Source organism: Panthera tigris, chromosome A1 (assembly GCF_018350195.1).
Source record: "Panthera tigris isolate Pti1 chromosome A1, P.tigris_Pti1_mat1.1, whole genome shotgun sequence".
Taxonomy (NCBI): domain Eukaryota; kingdom Metazoa; phylum Chordata; class Mammalia; order Carnivora; family Felidae; genus Panthera; species Panthera tigris.
In genome coordinates, this window is record NC_056660.1 from 140,095,170 (window position 1) to 140,116,359 (window position 21,190).

Consider the following 21,190-nt stretch of genomic DNA (forward strand, 5'->3'; position numbering starts at 1 on the left):
TATTGCCAGTATCTTCGGATACCAGATTCTGTTTTCTATCCCCTCTCTCTTCTGTGTCTCTATAATAAATATTAATATGTGACTTGAAATGGTTAACAGTATAAAGTGCACACAATTGTATTTAATTAAATAAATCCTGTCGTAGCTTTCTAATATAACTTCCTGTGGTATCGATATTAGCTGATACCTTTTAAAGTATTATTTTGTGCCAGATACTCCACTAGAGGCTTTATGCATATTAAATTACTGAAGGGCAGGGAATTGGGTACTCCTTTCTGCTTTAATAATATATTAACATACAGTTTTGGGGGGGGGGACTTTGTCTGTCTTCTCTCTTTTCTTTTAGACCAATCCTTTATATCTGGCTAAGCTGATTTTCCAGATGCCACAGAACAAGTCAACTAAATTTATGGATACTGTTATTTTCACACTATACAATTATGCTTCCAATCAGCGAGAAGAATATCTACTCCTCAAGCTTTTTAAGACAGCTCTGGAGGAAGAAATAAAGTAGGTATATAAATATATATGTAAAGATATTAATGAATAGATCTTTTTAGATTATCATTATTTGCTAAAATAATATTTAAATTCTCAGAAATGACTCAAACATATTAAAGTGTATCAAATTCCTTAAGAAATTTCTACATCACTATAGATATATTCATGTACAGCTTTCTCCCACCAGTGATACCTTTTTTTACTGCTAAATTAACTTTTGATTTTGCAAGTATGCAACAACTTGAAAATCAGAAGTTTTTTGAAAGTCAGTGAGAAAAAATTTAACTTAATTAAAATTCTGTGAGTAATAAAGTTATAAACAGATGGGGGTAACAATCTCTGCCAAATACTCTTTTTATACTTCTCTTACTGGAATTAAACTGCTTTTTGCTGATTTCAGATTCAGTTAAGGTAAGGAAAAAAATGTGGATATCTATACTAAGTGGGCAAAAAAAAAAAAAAAAATGAAAATGCCCTTAGCAACTAGCTGGAACCTTAACTGCCTTCCTGGCTTCTTAATACCTTAAGCTATACTATTTCCTACAGATCTCTGAAACATATTAGCTAGGAACCTCTGCCCTCAGGGTATCTGTGAACCAACATGAGAAATATATGGGAATGTGTGCACTGAAATAAATAAGTACTAATGAATGATCCATATCGTGTAACAGATCAGAGGGATGGAAAGAAAAGTTCCAGTTACAAATGGTATTGTAATAGTGATGTAACAGGACAGATGGCTGCTACGCTTGTGGTAAACCTAGCATAACATATAAACTTGTCAGAACACGAAGTTGTATACCTGAAACTAACATTGTGTGTCATCGGTCCTCAAATTAAGAAGTAATAAATATATACATACATACATAAGGAAAGCTCCAGTTAAATTAGGTCACTCAATAAAGATTTTGTGGAAGAGGAAGTCACTGATCCAAATCCTTGAAGTATATCTATAGTTTTTTTATAAGAAAAAGTGGAAAAGGGAAATAAGGCACACCGCTGACAGAAACAGCACGGGCCAAAGTCCAACAAAGCCGGTAGGATCAATCTAGCCAAGATGCGATTTAACCCAGATGACTGGGAGGTGGAGCTAAAAGGATAGGTTGGGCCAGATCATGGGAGTCGCTGAGTAGAGGCCTGAGTGCAACACACTGTTTACTTCCTGTGAAGGTGTGAAAGGCCTTTGAGTGGGGGATTGACCCAGCCACTTCGGGTTTTTAGAAGAATTGTTCTGCTGCTGTGTATGAATAGAATAGATTATAGCTGCCCAGGTCAGAAAAATGGGGGAGTCAGAAGGAAAAAGATGTAGTTGGGAGTGTTAGAGCAATATGAGCTACAGGTATAGAATTTATGGGTGAAAATGCTCAGCAGAAAACTGGAAATTGAAGACCCAACTCCCAGGAAGGAGAAGTGGATTACTCACTGGGCTCAGAAGACAATTTCCAAAGAGATGGTCATTGAAGTTGCACGTATAAGTGAGGTCTGATGATAGATCATGGAGAAAGACATGAGTGGGAACAGTTAAAATGTGGGAAGCGGAGCAGCAAAGGAAAAAGAGGGAATGACTGAGTAAGGTAAGAAACGGAATGCAGCTCTTTGAGGCTGTAAAGGAAAAGGGGGTACAGAGGGGGCCAGTGGTCGTGCGGGAGCGTCAGAGGTTGCACAGAGGTGAAATGGAGGAGGAGGAGGGACGCTCACGGGAGTTGGCAGTCAGCAGTCGAGAAAAGCGCTCTCAGCCATGTGACATAGACTCAGCCAGAAGCTGCCCCGCAGTCACTTTGGGATTCGAAGAAGCAGAGTCAGTTCATTGAGTCAAGAAAGTTGTTCTTGAAATTTGGTAATTAGACGGGACATAATACTTGCACAGTGGTACCCTGTATTCTTCTTAGTGTTGGTTCACTTTCAGTTCCTTCCTGCCTTCTAGACTGAAATTGAGGCTGAGCGCTTAGGTTTTAAGTGCTTGGGTTCCTCAAATAAGGAACACACGTGTCAGAAATGATTGCTTCCTTTTAAACCACACCATCTTTGATTTTCATGGAGCAAGTCCTTGCTTGCCAGAGGGACCATACACTGTTGAAAACTCTGTACATAGAGGCAAACCACTTGTTTTGGTCTGGGCTTGTTTTAGGTCAAAGGTGGATCAGGTACAGGACATAGTGACTGGGAACCCCACCGTCATCAAGATGGTTGTGAGCTTCAACAGGGGGGCCCGTGGACAGAACACCCTGCGCCAGCTCCTGGCTCCCGTAGTGAAAGAGATCCTCGATGACAAGTCCCTGACCATCAACACAAACCCCGTAGAGGTGTACAAGGCTTGGGTGAACCAACTAGAAACACAGACTGGAGAAGCCAGGTAACTGAGGCCGGAAGATGTTGGTTTTGCAGTTGTGTTTTATCACCATTTTTACATGGTTATTATATATACTCTTAAACTCTGTTAAAAGAACAAAATTTAGGGGCACCTGGGTGGCTCAGTCGGTTAAGTGTCCAGCTCTTGGTTCCGGCTTAGGTCATGATCCCACAGTTCATGGGTTTGAGCCCCACATCAGGCTCTATGCTCACAGTGCAGAGCCTGCTTTGGATTCTCTCTCTCTTTCTCTCTCTCTCTCTGCCGCCCTCCACCCCTCCTCCCCGCAGTCCCCAGCCACTGCTCATGCTCTTTCTCTCAAAATAAATAAAAGCTTTTTTAAAAAAGTTTAAAAAAAAAACAAAATTTACTATCCAGAGTCAGTTTTCAATTCAAGATGTTGCTCCCTTTAACATATCCATGCAGGCCACATTCTTGGACTCATCTTGGTTTTGCATGGTATTTTCACATTTCAGTACCAGTTGAGCCCCAAAGCCACAATTTCTGTAATTCTCTGCCTTGGTTCTTCGTCGTGTGTTTCTAAACCTAGACCTAGAAATGGCACACCTCCTCACCTGATGATATGCACTGTTTCACAACTCCCAAGTGAGTGGCTTGCCTGCGTAAGCATTAATAAGCCAGGTGGAATGGGCTTATTCTGGGTGGTAGTTTGTAGATCTAAGCAATCCCGGCTTTTTATTTTCTGCAAAAGGATGCCTTGTGCAATAGTTCAGATACGCACAGAGAATTACATGGATGGTTCTCACGCACTGTCTGTAACAGCAAAAAGTTGGGGAAAGTCAAAATATTTAGCTTTGAGGAATTTGTTAAATAAATGTTTGTATAACACATAGTAGACTAATAACTGTTTGGAATAATGATATATTTTTATTGGTATGGAAAAATGCTTGTATAGTTTTCAGTTGCAGGTGGGTAAAATAACCCACTTTCTATAAAATATATATACGTGTGTATGTACACACACACACACACACACACACACACACACACAAATAGGATCTGTGTGGGATATGCCTAGGCACCAACTCCCTTATATCCAGGCGTATGGAAGGCCCACATACCCAGAATTATACAGTAGTACCTAGAAAGCTATGCATCAAGATGTGAAAAATGGTTGTCTCTAGGTTGGTATTGTTGTTTGCCTATATGCATTTTTTTTTCTGTAAGGAACATACTGCTTTTTTGTCATTGAAGAGATAGAAAGTTAGGTTTATATCATTTGAGTCGCCCATTATTTTGCCAGAAGAGCCCCAAGAGGGAGCCTGAAGTCCCCCTGATCCACTAGTGACAGAGGGACTGTCTGGGCACGTAGGGCCTCCCCTGTGTGGGTGGAGTCCACTTCACTGTACAAAGCTTGATTGTAGAAACAGCTTGGCAAGGACACAAATGCTTATTCCAAGGCCCCAATTAATTGAAGGCCCTTGTTGTGTTTTCAGCAAGCTGCCTTATGATGTGACCACAGAACAAGCTCTGACATACCCAGAAGTGAAAAATAAACTGGAGGCATCCATTGAGAACCTGAGAAGGGTCACGGACAAAGTCCTGAAATCTATCATTTCTTCCCGAGATCTACTACCGTAAGTTGTACATGTAGCAACGTGAACATTCTTCACTGAAAGTTCTTGAAATGCTATGTAAAAGAAATCATGGCAGTAAAGAGAGGAGTGTTCCCTGATACTGTTTGACTACTTTAAAAGATCGCTTGTGTTTGCATTTTAAATGCACAACTGTTCTCTAAAGAGGGGACACTCAGTTACTATCATCGGTGAAGGTCCTGTGATTCTGTTACCATCTCATTTTATGTTTAATTTTTTAAGACCACTGCTCAGCTTTAGTTGACAGGAACAACTGCTATGTGTTTCTTCCTCACTTAGCCTTTTTTCCATTATTTTCTTTTGTCATCTGTTTTACATGTAGTTATGGATTGAGGTATATAGCCAAAGTACTGAAGAATTCGATCCATGAGAAATTTCCTGACGCCACAGAAGATGAACTATTAAAGGTAGATTTTCAAGGGTCATCTCACCCTAGCCTCCCCTGGGGGTGTCAGCCAAAATTACCAGCATACCATTTTGTGAGATTTTTTTTTTTATCTCCTGTATACCTGTGTGTGTAAAAAGTTACAGGTCTCCTGTTTTTAATGACTGTCAAGATTATTGATTATCCTGAGTTTACTTTGGAGATCTTACACATTATTGACATTCTGCATTTAGAGCACTTTGGGGCAATATGGTCTAATCAATTCTATTTCTCACCAAAAATAATTTTGTTAACTATACCAGTAATGGGTGATTCTGTCACTCCCTTTACCTAACTCCTTTATAAGATTCAGATCAGAAAATGATCTTTCTTGGGAATCGTCAGTAAATACTGACTTCAACTTAAAGGAATCTAAAGCTCTTGAGTTTTTTCTCTTAAAAATAGTCTTTTCCTCTGCATTACCCCAGATTGTTGGAAACCTCCTGTACTATCGGTACATGAACCCAGCTATCGTAGCTCCTGACGGCTTTGATATCATCGACATGACAGCCGGAGGTCAGATAACTTCCGACCAAAGGAGAAATTTGGGATCGGTGGCCAAGGTTCTTCAGCATGCAGCCTCCAATAAGCTGTTTGAAGGAGAAAATGAGCATCTCTCATCTATGAACAATTATTTATCAGAGACCTATCATGAGTTCAGGTGAGAGGGCTCATGGCCTGTGGAGAAACTTGGAAGATGATGAACAAGAATAATGTGTGTTCTGTACACAGAACTGGAGTTGGGGGTGAGGGACGGGAGCCTCAGGTGGTGGCGTGCATTTTTTCTGGTTGGCCCTGTGGGGAAAGAGGAGGGGTACTTATGTCTGGGGCTCCCCATCCCACCCCTGTACCCAGTTCTCCTGCCATACTGAGTCATCCCCAGATGTTTGATTTCTGCTGTGGACAAAACGAAATGTTTATTTCTCCTGGTATGCTGCAGGCTGATAGTACTTAGAATAAAAGTCAGAATGGCTGATGTCTTCTTCATTGAACTTAAGAAGATAGTTTTTGAGTTTTTTGTTTGTTTGTTTTAAAGAAAGTGTCCAGTGAGAAAGAACCTGCTTATCTGCATCAAACACTTTAGTAGGAAATGGACTATTTGGTTTTCAAAAAGCTAGGAAAATCCAGCTTTTATATTTCTTGTGGATTGTATATGAATATGTCCTATTCTCAAACCTCTCTTAGCAGTGTAAGACTTAATGTCATTGACTTGATATGCATTTCCAAATTATATCCCTAATCTTTCCGTGGGAACATTTTAGGAGTGAGTCTGGTGGGAAGATGTACTCACCCTGAGCTCTCCGAGGAAGCATGTTCAACTTGGCATTTGTTTTTTCTCTTGTTGCCATTTGATTGGTAGTAGGTCATAGAAATAAGACACAAATATGGACTCTTTGACTCCTTACTTGGAAAATTCATTTCCCATTCCTCAGTTTCCTCTGGATTAGTGATTTATCTACTCACAGGTAGTTCATGATCACTGTTCTCTCTTTAGAATTGTGGCCTCTTGGGTGCCTGGGTGGCTCAGTTGGTTAAGCATCCGACTTTGGCTCAGGTCATGATTTCACGGTTTGTGAGTTCAAGCCCCAAGTCAGGCTCTGTACTGACAACTCGGAACCTGGAGCCTGCGTTGGAGTCTGTGTCTCCCTCTGTCTCTGCCCCTTCCCCACTCATGTTCTTTCTCTCACAAAAATAAATAAACATTAAAAAAAAAAAAAAACAGAGAAAAAGAATTGTGACCTCTTGTGAGAAAACTCCCTCCAAATCCTCTTACTACAGGAAGTTTTGATTTCTCAAGCTGTTAATTTTAGTTCTTCTCACGGATGAATAAAGTACTATTTGTTGCATATCCTTATCTGCTATTACAGCTTCCCTTTACTTCCTTTCTTCTCAGATTATTGTTATCAAACATCTATGGTTCCAGCTCTTCAAAAATAAAGCAAACCAAAGTCCCCCCTCACTTCCTTAAAATTCATACTTTTTCCTCTAACACTTGTATTTATCCTATGTGTTGCTCAGCAACCTGTTAAAGGTGTCAATGTCAAAGCGTAGAAAGACCAACTGTCACCTGGAAACATGTTCTTCCCCCCCGCCAACATGGCTGTTTGCCATTTAGCCTCTTCAGCCTTGGGCTGAGAAGGTAGAGGTCTTTTCTGGTATATAAGCCTTGGGTACCTCAGGAGATAAACCAAGGATAATTTCAGACGTACGAAAATTTACTACATTATAGACGAAAATACCTTCTCTACCTGTACAAAGGATCATTCCTAAACCATGATCAGAGCACCTGGCTTTCTTGATGTAAATTTGCTATTGTTGAAAGAGCAGACTTGTTAGACTCTGACTACTGGAGGAATGGGACCCTTGTACGTATTTGTGTGTCTAGCCTTAACAGTCTTTCCCTTGGCCAGCAACTGTTGTTTGGATCAACTGGGAGTGGAGTAGGCTTAACTCGAATTTCTGTCAGGTTGGCAACAGAAGCTCTGAAGGATTATTAGTCCCAGGAGTTTGTGCTATGTAAAGTAGCACATTTGATGAATTGCTTTTCAGATTATTTTCTCTAGAAAGACTTGATTCTTAGATCAAAGATTATCAGTCTCGACTTTTGTGTTTAAATTTCAGGGGCCCCACTTTCAAAATAACATTTTTTTAAATAACCTGCCCCATAATTGGCTTACCCTGAGTCACTAATAGAACCGGGACTCTCTTTCTCTCTGAGTTCCTGTCTGAAGAGCTGGGTCCGACGTCCAGAAACATAGACTCAGCTTCCATAGCTAGGCGCCAGTCTGGAAGATACTATAAGAAATCCTCACGCAACCACAGTTTGGGAGAACAAAGCCCTAATCCTAATTCATGAGTTCCTCAGTGTGGGTTTACCTCAGAAATTTGCACCCTGTCTTAAGAATTTGTTTTTTTTTTTTTTTTGTTAGGAAATATTTCAAAGAAGCCTGTAATGTCCCTGAGCCAGAAGAAACATTTAATATGGATAAATACACAGATGTGGTGACAGTCAGCAAACCAGTCATTTATATTTCAGTTGAAGAAATCATCAGCACACATTCAGTAAGTGGGGTTGGAGAAGGGTCTTAGCAGTAGACCCACGGTTCAGACGCCATTATCTTGAAAATGCTTGGTTTTTACCAGACTTAACTGTAAGCATGTGCTAGTAATACTTATACTCTGAATACTAAGAAACCTTTGGTTATTTATTCCCTGACATTTGTACATGGATACAACTCCTTTTCCTAAACAAGTTACGTTTACTTTTTACATGGTATGTTTATTCCCTCTTGTGCATAATAAAACTCCTTCACCCAAACAAGGAAAGTTTACTTCTTACTTAATCCATTGTAAATGTGAAGATTAAGCCCTGAGCAGGGACAGGCCCTAATAGTCCCCCACCCACCAGGGATACACTGCCTGGACCCCCCACACGATTTCTCTCTCCCTTTCAAGAATCTTCCCAGCTTTTCCAGTAAAATTCTGGGACAATGACAATATTCTCTCTAGTGGTGGACGTATAGAGAGGTCAAATAAGCAGGCTGCTTGAGATTAGGCAAGAGGAGACACCGCACCCAACATTAGCCACCTGCGAAGAATCATTTCTTTTGTTCTGGAAAACCCCATTTCTCACAGGCAGTTTCATAGTCTCTGCTATGTCATAATGTCTCCATCCACATGGCGTGCAAACATTATTGCAATCAGCCATAAAAGGAGCATTAGGCATCTGTTGGGTCAGGGCCTTTAGTTCAGCATGGGAAGCCTTCGATGGCCTCTCAGTCGTTTGAAATAAAAAGGCCAAGCATTGAGAGGTTTCTTTTGTTTTGTTTTGTTATGTTTTTAGATCATTTGGTACATATTTCCTTTTATCCTAAAGGAGAATGTTTTTAAAATAGCTTTGGACCTTGCTACTCCAAAGTCTTGAGAACTTGTTATCAATGTACCCCAGACCTACATTCTTTTTTTTAAGAGATTTTGTTTTTAAGTAATCCCTACACCCAGTGTGGGACTTGAATCCACAACCCCAGGATCAAGATTCATGTGCTTTACCGACTGAGCCAGCCAAGTGCCCCCAGAACAGGCATTCTAACAAGAACCCAAGTTCTGCAGATACATACTGGAGATGAAGAAGCCTGGTTAAGGATACCCCCAGTGTGGATTGTACCCACACCTAGGAGGAAAGCATAACAGATACACAGATCTGAAAGGTCCTAGGTACACTAACAAGTGGCAAGGTGGGCTGCTTAAAATTTCAGGCTTTATTATTAAGCTCTTCCCAGAAACAAAATCCTGAGTACAGGCTTGGAAGAAAGACTGGATCTCCTTTCTATTTCCCTGTTTTACCGCTGGAACAGAGAATTTCCGTAAGTGTTTTGAGTGATCCTAAACTAAGGCAGGTCTGAATGACCAGCTGAAGGAGTGAGTTGGCTGATTAAATGAGAGGCTATACTTCTTTGCTCTCTGTATAAACCCTGGAAATCACAAAACGTGTGCAAGCAGCGCAACATTTGTAATGGTAATTTTCTAATGATCAAGTGGTCTCATTCCTGTTTGAGCAACGAGTCTGTTGTCTCTTTTTATGGTAGATAATCCATCTCCAAAAAATGTCCGCATGCTGGCTACGCATTTGCTGAGGGCAGTATCCTCATGCCCATAAAGCGGTGGGGAGTTCTCTTTTAGAATGAGACATTCTTTCCCAGGCATAGCAGAGGAAAAAATGTTACTGTATTAATTTACATTGTTACTCTTTAAGGAGACATGGTCTGTTCTTTTCTGTTAGCAAAAATTTAAAACAGAATCCAATCCTGGGAAATACAGTTTGTGACCAGTCTGGATTTTCCTCACAGTTAGATTGGAAGCAGATGTAATAACGTGGGAGGAAAGTAATTGCAGAGAAAAACTGTCTGTTGACTGTCTGTCTGAAATGAAGAGGTGTCCACAACCAGGCATAACAGCAGTTCACTTGGCCCAGCCTGTGGGCACATGCTTGCCACTTGTCCTCTAAGGAACACGTAGAACCTCCAAACACTCTTTAAAAAGACATTTTTGAGAAATGTGCATGTTCTGTAATTACCAGCCTAAAGGGTAGAAGCTAGGTGCCTAAATTTTCACTCTCCAGAGAAAGCAGCCACGTCAGCTGTCCTATCCCCTCAGAGAACAAGGACATAAATGTATCCATCTTACTTTGTTCTGTCTCTAACTTACTTTCCCCCCAAAAAATAGATATGCTACCCTTCCAGATTTTACTGTGACATTATATCACCTCTATTACTTGTGTAATGTCTTCGCTTGCCTTTGATCCTTGTGGGGATTATGTACCTGAGGAAACACATCTGGGCCTCAGGCCAAGGAACCGTATGGTCATTTCTGCCATCCCTACCCTTGAAAGATCTTCAATGCCAGGCAGATTAAAATAGCTAATAGTGGTGATTTTTTTTTAATAGCCATAGTGTTTGATTACTGCATAATTTTTCCCTGAAGAGATATGGAAATGCCTTTCCGGTTTGTTACCAATGTTAGCCAAGGGACTTCTGCCTCATTTTAGGCTTTTTCCTCCCCAACTTTGACCTTTCCTATAAAGGCGGACTGGAGCACAGGGGTCGAAGTAGAACTAGAAGGCTGCTCCTTGGCACACCTCACATGATCTTGCTAAAAGATGGTTTGTGAACACCTTTCACTAAGCTACAGTTTCTTCATGTGGAATAGGCACGTCCCTTTGAGATAAAATTAAAAACTGTGTCACCTCCCTGAGGTCTCTGATTTGAATGAATGTCAGACTTGTGGGGCACCTGTGTGGCTCATTCGGTTAAGCATCCGACTTCAGCTTAGGGCATGATCTCCCGGTTCGTGGGTTCGAGCCCCCCGTCTGAAGCCTGCTTCGGATTCTGTGTCTCCCTCTCTCCCTGCCCCTCCCCCGCTTGTGCTCTTATCTGTCTCTCAAAGATAAATAAACATTAAAAAATTAAAAAAATAAATGTCTGACTTGTAATTAAGATTCAAATGATAGGGGTCCCTGCTTGGCTCATTCAGGAGAGCACACGACTCTTGATCTCAAGGTCATGAGGTTGTGGCCCATGTTGGGCATAAAGCTTACTTTGAAAAAGTAAAAATAAGATTAAAACAATATGAAAAGAAAATTACCTTGGAAAACTGGAAAGGGAACTTGATGTAAAAATGGTAGCACTTAAGAATTTACTTTTATTTGTGTGTGTGTGTGTGTGTGTTTATTGCTTTATTGCTTTAGCTCCTGCTGGAACACCAGGATGCAATTGCTCCTGATAAACAGGACTTGCTGAATGAATTGTTGGAATTGCTGGGAGAGGTTCCTAGTGTGGAATCTTTTCTTGGTAAGAGCTTCTTCCTTCTGCTTATCCTGTGGTTGACATTTCGTTGCTTAGTTTTCCTAGTCTAGATCAAAAAAATCTTAATATTCAACTTTATTTAAAAAGATAACTACAGGGGCGCCTGGGTGGCTCATTCAGTGAAGTGTCTAACTCTTGATTTCGGATCAGGTTGTGATCTCACAGTTTGTGAGATCGAGCCCTGCATCAGGCTCTGTGCTGTTAGAGCACAGAGCCTGCTTGGGATTCTCTCTCTCTTCTCTCTGTCTGCCTCTCTCCAACCCCTGCCCTCACCATGCTCGCTTGCTCGCTCGTTCTCTATCAAAATGAATTTTTTTAAAAAAGAAACCTCAAAAAAAATAAAAGCCTCTCTCTATATATTAGAATTTTTTTTTTATGAAGACCATTATCTCCTGTACAACTGAGCCTTTCCTGTAAACCTTTATCTTGGGTTGCTGACGCCACCATCACAATGAGCAAATGGTAAGAGTAACAATGTTTTCTTTCTACAGGGGAAGGAGCAGTTGACCCCAATGACCCCAACAAGGCAAATATACTAAGCCAACTCTCAAAGATTGAGATCTCCCTTTATTTGACAAGCAAGTACAACATAGGGGACGGTGAAGCTGTTGATGGCCAGAGCCTCATGATAAAGTAAGTTTGGGGCTTAGCGGGCACATGTCTCCAATTATGCGTCTTCAACTATGCAAGTTGAAATAGACTGAATCCCCAAATCATTTTAGTATGTCTAAATATTAAAATACATTATTCATCAAACATCTAACCAAAGGATAATAGAGTATCATTTAAAAGGGAACAAAATACAATTTGTAATTTAGTTTATAATAGTTTATAAAGGCTATTTTTTGTTTGTTTGTTTGCCATGGAGCAGTTTTATTTCTTTCTTTTAAGAAACAAAGTGATTGATTCTGCCTGTAAAAATCCTTAGGTAACTGAAGGGAAATAAGTGTTTCAGAGTGGTGAAAAGATTGGCAAGGAAGTGCCTTAAACCAAATTTAATGTCTGGCATAAAATATCTACAGAAAAGGCACACACATGGTAAGATATCCCACTGTCATTTGATTTATTAACTTGGTTTCCTATTAAACTAAGCCTGGATATGTTTACCAGCTTTGACTTACACCCTACTTCCTGCCCAAAGATTTCAAATGAAGCATCCACACTTTTAATTTCTACCGCATTGGTTCCATCAAGCCTTCTTAGATATCCCACACCAGTCCTTTACATAAAGAATGAGAAAGAATGAGGTACATGACCGTAAATCAAAACACCATAAACCAAAATGCTTGCTCAGCAACCAATATGGCTTTTAAGAACTTATGTAAACAGGGGCGCCTGGGTGGCTCAGTCGGTTAAGCGTCCGACTTCAGCTCAGGTCACGATCTCATGGTCCGTGAGTTTGAGCCCCGCGTCGGGCTCTGGGCTGACAGCTCAGAGCCTGGAGCCTGCTTCCGATTCTGTGTCTCCCTCTCTCTCTGCCCCTCCCCCATTCATGCTCTGTCTCTCTCTGTCTCAAATAAATAAACGTTAAAAAAAAAAAAAAAAGAACTTATGTAAACAAAAGGACGCATATTCTATGAGTGATGTGTTGGAGTGAGGTGGAGAATGGACGTAGAAAACGGTGACCAAAGTGGAATACTTATGTATTTAAATAATACTTGACACATTACTTCCAAGTTACACGTCCAGAGTTCTGACATGGTTTTCATTTGTAACAAGAGCTTTCTGTTCTGCCGCTGACATGATTCAAACAGCACTCATTTCCAGTTAATTTTTTCCCAGATATTCACACTCATCCATAAAAATGGTGGGGGGAGGGGGGGGAGGAGGACTTGTTCATTGTCCTGTGCTGCAATGCGTGCTTCTTCTAATTAGGCTTGATTATTTTGTCCTCAGATCATCTAAGGCTTCATGCATTCATGTAGCAGATCTTTTGAGGACCCGTTCTGTATCCATGGCCCTGGCTTCACGCTGGGGAGACAGCAGTAAGAAGCCATTAGCAGTCCCTGCTTCCCAGGGGTCTAAAGTCTGAGGGTGGGGAGTACAGCTCAATTGCAGGACAGAGGCCAAGCTGCAGAACTCTTACACAATCTTGGCCTCTTAAGAGTTGAAGGTACTTCCTTAGACTGCTGATTACCAACTCATACTGAATTTGCAAAGAGACAACACAGGGCAGGGCAACAGAGATGGGGGAAACTATGCAATCTGTTCCCTGGGTTCCTCTGAGAAATTGCCAATTATAAAGGTAACTGGAAATGCAGAGACTGTGTGGTTCTGCCATGCAAATTAAATTAGGCCAAGTATCCTGTGATCTCATATGCTTTGTCCTTAGAAGTAATGGGAAGAAATGTTTTCATAATTGGTTTTGTCTGTTAGTTGAACATCATTTTCTAAATGCATTCAACTCACTTGAATGCGTTAATGAATGGAAATCACAAAGTGGGTAGTGTAAAATACCACATATTCTCAATATCATATATTTATATATATTTATACTTGTTTCTGAATGAGCGTCGATGGGTCTGCGAAATTTTGGAATTGATTTTAAAAGCAAAACCATAAAAGTCAGGTATGTTGGGCAACCATATATCTTAGCTAGGGAAACCTGGTCCATTGTCCTACTTGCATCAGCCCTTGGATGGCCCTGTCCCAGCTCCCCAGCATGTGCTGGAAGCAAATGCTGTCTGCTCCTTTAACCGCCATACTACGTAGAACCAGTGGTTTTTTTTTTTCTTATTGTTGTAAAATACACGTAACATAAAATTTACCATTTTAACCTTTTAAAGTATACAAATGAGTGGCATTTTGTACATTCAGAATGTCACACAACCATCACAACTTTCTAGTTCCAGAACTTCTATTAATCAGCCATTCCCCCACTACCCTCAGGGCTCTGTAGGCCCTGCTCCAGCATCCCTAGTGCTTTCTGTCTCTATGAACTTGTCTTTTCTAGACATTTCATATAATTGGAACCATACACTACGTGATCTCTTGCATCTGTCTTCTTTGACTCCAAATAATGTTTTTGGCCGAATAATATTCCCTTGTATGGATACAGCACATTGATCATGGACATTTGGGTTGTACCTTTTGACTATTGTGAATAGTATCGCTGTGACCATTTGTGTACAAGTATTTATTTGAACACCTGTTTTCACGTCTTTTGGATATAGACCTAGGAGTGGAATTGCTGGGTCATAAGGTAATTCTAAGTTTAGCTTTTTGAGAAACTGCCAAACTTTTTTTCATAGTGGCTTTACCGTCTTGTATTTCCACCCCCAAGGTTTAAGAGTTCGAAGTTTTCCACATCTTCACAGACACTTATTTTCTGTTTTATGTTGTTACAGCCATTCTAGTGCATATGAAGTAGGATCTCGTTGTGATTTTGATTTGCATTCCCCTGATGATAAATAATGTTGAGTTGTCCTTGTCAGCCATTTGTGTACCTTCTTTGTAGAAATGTCTGTTCAAGTCTTGGGCCTGTTTTTTGGTTTGTCTTTTTTGTTGCAGAGTTCTAAGAGCTCCTTCTATATTCTAGAGAGTAGACACCTGCCAGATTTATGACTTGCACATATTTTTTACTCCTATGGGTTGCCTTTTTATGCTCTTGGTAATGTCCTTTTATGCACAGAAGTTTTTTAACTTGATGAAGGACAGTTTATTTTTTGTTGTTGCTTGTGCTTTTGGTGTCATGAAATGAGAAATCATTGGGGCACCTGGGTGGCTCAGTTGGTTGAGCATCTGTCTTGAGTCTTGGTTTCAGCTCATGTCATGATCCCAGAGTCATATCTATCCCTCCCTCCCTACCTCCCCCACTCTCTCTCTCTCTCTCTCTCTCTCCCTCCTCCTCCTCTTCTTCCTTCCCCTCCTTCCTCCTCCTCCTCCTCCTTCCTCTCCTCCTCCTCCTCCTTCCTCTCCTCCTCCTCCTCCTTCCTCTCCTCCTTCTCCTTCCTCTCCTCCTCCTCCTTCCTCTCCTCCTCCTCCTTCCTCTCCTCCTCCTCCTCCTTCCTCTCCTCCTCCTCCTTCCTCTCCTCCTCCTCCTCCTTCCTCTCCTCCTCCTCCTCCTCCTCCTCCTCCTTCCTGTCCTCCTCCTCCTCCTCCTCCTCATTCCTCTCCTCCTCCTCCTCCTCCTTCCTCTCCTCCTCCTCCTCCTTCCTCTCCTCCTCCTCCTCATTCCTCTCCTCCTCCTCCTCCTCCTTCCTCTCCTCCTCCTCCTCCTTCCTCTCCTCCTCCTCCTCCTTCCTCTCCTCCTCCTCCTCCTTCCTCTCCTCCTCCTCTCCTCCTCCTCCTTCCTCTCCTCCTCCTCTCCTCCTCCTCCTTCCTCTCCTCCTCCTCTCCTCCTCCTCCTTCCTCTCCTCCTCCTCCTTCCTCTCCTCCTCCTCCTTCCTCTCCTCCTCCTCCTTCCTCTCCTCCTCCTCCTTCCTCTCCTCCTCCTCCTTCCTCTCCTCCTCCTCCTTCCTCTCCTCCTCCCTCTCCTCCTCCTCCTTCCTCTCCTCCTCCCTCTCCTCCTCCTCCTTCCTCTCCTCCTCCTCCTTCCTCTCCTCCTCCTCCTTCCTCTCCTCCTCCTCCTTCCTCTCCTTCTCCTTCCTCTCCTCTTCCTCCTCCTCCCCCTCCCCCTCCCTTGCACCTGTCTCACCCACTTGTACTCTGTCTGAAATTAAAAAAAAAATCCTTGCCCAACCCTGAGTCCTGAACATTTACGCCTATGTTTTCTTCTAAGAGTTCTATAGTTTATTTTATGTTTAGGTGTATTACCCCTTTTGAGCTAATTTTTGTGTTTAGTGTAAGGCAGAAGCCCAATTTCATTTTTTTTTTTTTGCAGGTGCATGTTCATTTGTCTTACCGCTATTACTTAAAGACACTATTTTTCTCCCTTGAATGGACTTAGATACCCTTGTCGAAAGCCAATTGACCATACACGTATGACTTTCTGGACTCTTAATTCTATTCCATTGATCTATGTCAGTCCTTATCCTAGTCCCACATTATATGGATCACTGTAACTTTGCAGTAAGTTTTGAAATTGCTAAGCATAAGTCTTCCAACTTGTTCTTTTTCAAGATTCTTTTGGTTTCCTGGGGTTCCTTGCAATTCTTGGTGAATTGTATGATTGACTTTTTCATTTATACAAAAGGACTACTAGGCTAGTGTTTTAATAATTCTTGATAATTCGCTGCTTTCATGGACCTCTGGGGTCTAGGTAGTCTTCCTCTGGGCATATTTTAAGATCCTGCCATAGGCAGAGCCCCTCACTAAGCAGCCCAGTGATCAGTGTGGACGACAACCTGAAGAGAAGATTGTCCAAGTAGCCTTCCTTGAAAGTGGGATTTGGATATTGCCCAGAAGATTGAACAGAATTAGTTTCATGATGTTAGGCAAACCTTACTTCCAAAGACATATATTTTAGGTATATATTTTAAAATCTTGTTAATAATAGACAATTATAAAATGTGTCAATGATAGCAAGCTTGAAGACCATTCAGCCCAAGCCTGTCTCTTTGTGGTGAGGAAATTTAAGTCTAAAATTAGGGGAAGCAAGTAGCTAGTCCCTGACGTGCTTTAAACTCATGTGCCCTGTATCATGGATTCTCCATTAATACACACTTTAAATATCGATTTGAAAAGTTGTATGGGGATGTCTTTTGTCCAAGCTAACCAAATTCCTATCTCAGACATAATACATATTTCTTGAGGATCTTCATTACAGAACCAAATTTAACTAACATCAGACAATGCCTTCAGGAAGTTAGTTTGAAATGGACAATCATGGAATGAAGAGCACTTGGGATATGAAAGTATCTGGCTTTTCTCTATCAAAAAAAACTTTCTTGCTTCCTTGTTAAACAGATTGTGTTTTTAACTTTCACCAATGTCCCCTTATGATTAATTACAAAATAACTAGCTTTACAGTGATGAATAACTCATCTTCATGGGCGCACCTGCAGTAGAAGAATTTGAGACATTGTTAATATCCTTATGCTTGTAAACTTTATAGCGTGCTAACTTTATAATTAATAGCTAGATGAAGATAACAAACACCTATGGAGTGCTTACCATGTGACAGGCACTATCCTATAGATACAGGTAGATAATAATATGTATATTCATTCCTTCGTATATATATGAAATTTGTCATGTTATATTCTTGGCAACCACAAGAGGTAGAGGTTACTAACTGTATTTTACATATGAGGCACAGAACAGACAAAAGCTCTTTCCTAGGCAATATGGCTCGTGAGTGGAAAATAGATTCAGACTCAGATGGTCTTAAGTCTTGCAGGGCCTACACTCTTGATCACAAGATTTTACAACTCACTGAGGGCAAGGCCACTGCTCTTTGTATTCTTAGGAAACTTAGAATAAATAATGACAATGATAGCAAAGCAGTTATTTCATAACTGATGCTGGGACTTCTTTCCAGGCCAAAGAGAAAGACTGGTTAATAGATCTGAGGCACATGAAGGCACACATGGGGATAGGGAGAAACATTCTGTTTCCCATCTGTGGGTTTATTAAATAAGGCACCTCAGTTTGGGCTACCGCCATTCTGTTAATAGTACCAAGCCTGGTGGTATTGAAAAAACAAACCAGAAAGACCTGGTTGAGGAATCCTGGGGAGACCTTGGATGACAGCCTGAATGTGTCACTTACTAGCCATAGAACTCTGAGCAACTCACCTACGCTTCAGTCTCCTCATCTATAAAAAGGGGGAGGGGAAGGAAGGGATGCAATGAGCAAATGAAGGCTGCATTAACACTTTATAAATTATTTAAAAAACTACCCAATTGCAAATCTCTCTCATTATAACTTATAATTCAACTTAAAATGTGTGATCATGGGGCGCCTGGGTGGCTCAGTCGCATTAGTACCAACTTCGGCTCAGGTCGTCATCTTGAGCTTTGTGGATTTGAGCCCCGTGTCAGGGTCTGTGCTGACAGCTCGGAGCCTGGAGCCTGCTTTGGATTCTGTACCTCTCTCTCTGTCCCTCCCCTGCTTGCACTCTGTCTCTCAAAAATAAACATTAAAAAAATTTTTTTTTTAAATGTGTGATCTTTGGGACACCTGGCTGGCTCAGTCGGTAGAGCATGTGACTCTTGATCTCAGGGTGGTGAGTTCAAGCCCCACGTTGAACGTAGAGCTTACTTAAAAAAAAAAAAAAAAAAAAAAAAAACATGATCCTTATGGCCTTTATTAAGGTTGTTTTTCTACAAAAGTATGCGTGTTTAAGTAGAAGGCAACATTTGTGGGTTGCAATCATACTTTGCTGCCTGAGAGCTTTCAGTTGTCATCTCTCAAGAATTTGTTTTCTTACCACATGATTCAGTGGAGCATCTATCATCCCACCTGAAAGATTTCTTTGCTTTTGGTCCAAAACTAGCAGGGGCACTAAATGGCTAAAATGGTATTTGATGTCTGGTGATAAAAATGTATAATCGTATTAGAAGAATTTTAAACAACTGGAAGTATTCCTTAGAGTCCACAAACATGAACTCCTTTTCAAACTTGGACAAAGTGTCAGGCAGAGGGGGAGGCTCAGGGATGCTGCTGGTCAGAGCATAGGAAAAGATGCCATGTGACTGGAATGGTCAAATCTGGGGGGCCACGCCAGTTTACAAGCACCATGTGGTCTCATTCACCAACAGTAGGATTTGAACACAGCTATGATGAGCAAACTTCCTGGTGCATTTCTCTCTCCTTTTAAGTTTATTTACTTACTTTGGAGGGAGAGCACAAGCAGGGGAGAGGCAGAGAGAGAGAATCCCCAGCAGATTCCATGCTGTCAGTGCAGACCATGATGCAGGGCTCCATCTCACAAACCATGTGATCATGACCTGAAGTGAAACCAAGAGGCAGGTGCTTAACCAACTGAGCCACCCAGGTGCCCCATCCTTGGTGTATTTCTTTCTTGCTTTTTTTTTTTTTATTCTTCCTCAGAATTAGATACTTCCTCAAACAGGGAGGGTGGTAGAGTCCTTGGTTTGATCAGCATTTCTTACATGTTGTTTGAACAGCCACAGAGCCGATACTCTAACCAGTTGGTTTATGGTGGTTAAACCCTATCTAGAATTTTGCATTTGCACTGGGGTGAGGAGGGGACACATCTTAAGACCATTGGCAAACAAACGTGAGCTAAACTATGAATTCTGTTTAAACCCTCTCATGAAGAGGTTTAAGGAACTGGAGGTTTCACTTACAAAAAGAAAGGTAGTGGAAGAGGGGTTGGGGACACATTTGAGGCACCTCTGTACAGGTTTGTGGGGGCTGATGATATGGAAAGAGCATTCAACTTGTGTTTTGCAACCCTAGAAAACAGAGTGACCTTTGTGTAACCACTGAGCCTCTTATATCTTAGTTGCTTCATTTGTATAATCAGGGATTGGACTATTTCCCAAAGGTTCCCCTCAGTGCAGAAGTCCTATGACTAACCAGGTCCAGTGAGTGGACTTCAGTGGAAGGCAGGTCTCTCACAGTGAGGTTCCTGCATAAGAATGGAATTTTCCAATCTCGCACTTGCCAAACTACATTCAACGTGAGCCACACAAGTAATTTTAAGATTTCTAGAAACCACATTTTAACTTTTTTAATGTTTGTTTATTTATTTTGAGAGAGAGAACATGCATGCGCACATGAGCAAGGAGGGGCAGAGAGATAGAGGGAAAGAGAGGATCCCAAGTAGGCTCTGGGCCATTAGCAGAGAAACCCAGAAACCACATTTTAAAAAGAAACAGGTGAAAGGGGCACCTGGGTGGCTCAATCGGTTAAGCTTCCAACTTTGCCGTAGGCCATGATCTCATGATCTCATGGTTCCTGAGTTCCAGCCCAGCATTGGGCTCTATGCTGACAGCTCAGAGCCTGGAGCCTGCTTTGGATTCTGTGTCTCCCTCTCTCTCTCTGCCACCACCCCCCTTCCCCGCCCCAGCTCATGCTCTCTCTCACAAGTAAACATTAAAATAAATAAAAATTAAGATAAAAAAGAAAAAGAAACAGGTGAAGGGGCGCCTGGGTGGCTCAGTCAGTTAAGCCTCTGACTCTTGATTTTGGCTCAGGTCATGATCTCACAATTTGTGAGATTGAGCCCCGTGTCAGGCGCCGTGCCAACAGCATGGAACCTGCTTGAGATTCTCTCTCCCCCCTCCCTCTCTGCCCTCTCCTGTGTCCACATGTGCACATTGTCTCTCTCAAATAAATAAACGTTTAAAAAAAAAAGTGAAATTAAGTGCCTGGGTGGTTCAGTAGGTTGAGCATCTAACTTCAGCTCAGGCCATGATCTCATGGTTCCTTAGTTGGAACCCCCCATCAGACTCTCTGCTGTCAGCACAGAACCCGCTTCAGTTCCTCTGCCCTGCCCCCTCTCTGCACCTCCCCCACTCATGCTGTCTCCCTCAAAAATAAATGAACATTTTTTTAAGTTAATTCCAATTTATTTTATTTAGGGGTGCCTGACTGGCTTAGTTGGTAGAGCATGCAACTCTTGACCTCAGGGCCATCAATTCAAGCCCCACACTGGGCATAGAGCTTACATAAATATTAATAATAATTCCAATATATTTTAGTTAAGCCAATGTGTCAAAAATGTCAGTATTTCAATATGTAATTAGTGTAAAAAACTGTTAGTTTTTTCATCCTAAGCATTCAAAATCCAGTGTGTGTTTTACACCTCTAATACATCTCAATTTGGACCAGGCATGTTTCAAGTGGTCCATGGCCACCTGTGGCCAATGGCTGCCGTCTTGGGCAGCTCAGCTTTGATGACCATGTGAGTGCTTACTACATGTCAGATCCTACTGAGAGGCTTTATGTGCCACTTTCCCTTCAGTCCTCCCATAAGTCCTCTGAGAGAATCCCATTATATAAATGAAAAAAACAGAGTCATTGAGGTTATATAGTTTGTATAAGTCCACACAGCTAGTAAGCAGCAGGAGCCCCAATTGGACCTTAC

At 41.5% G+C, this 21,190-nt stretch overlaps 1 protein-coding gene across 4 annotated transcripts in view; it reads left to right on the top strand.

Annotated features, from left to right (window-relative positions):
- Window positions 1-21,190, top strand: part of IQGAP2 (IQ motif containing GTPase activating protein 2) — a 294,230-nt gene that overhangs the window by 257,295 nt on the left and 15,745 nt on the right. For all 4 annotated transcript variants that reach the window (XM_042988699.1, XM_042988712.1, XM_042988703.1 and 1 more), the window contains 8 exons: window positions 347-510; window positions 2,630-2,854; window positions 4,306-4,446; window positions 4,787-4,871; window positions 5,317-5,549; window positions 7,819-7,951; window positions 11,133-11,235; window positions 11,742-11,883. In XM_042988699.1, coding sequence (XP_042844633.1) covers window positions 347-510; window positions 2,630-2,854; window positions 4,306-4,446; window positions 4,787-4,871; window positions 5,317-5,549; window positions 7,819-7,951; window positions 11,133-11,235; window positions 11,742-11,883 — 1,226 coding nt within the window. The remainder of the gene's footprint in view (window positions 1-346; window positions 511-2,629; window positions 2,855-4,305; window positions 4,447-4,786; window positions 4,872-5,316; window positions 5,550-7,818; window positions 7,952-11,132; window positions 11,236-11,741; window positions 11,884-21,190) is intronic.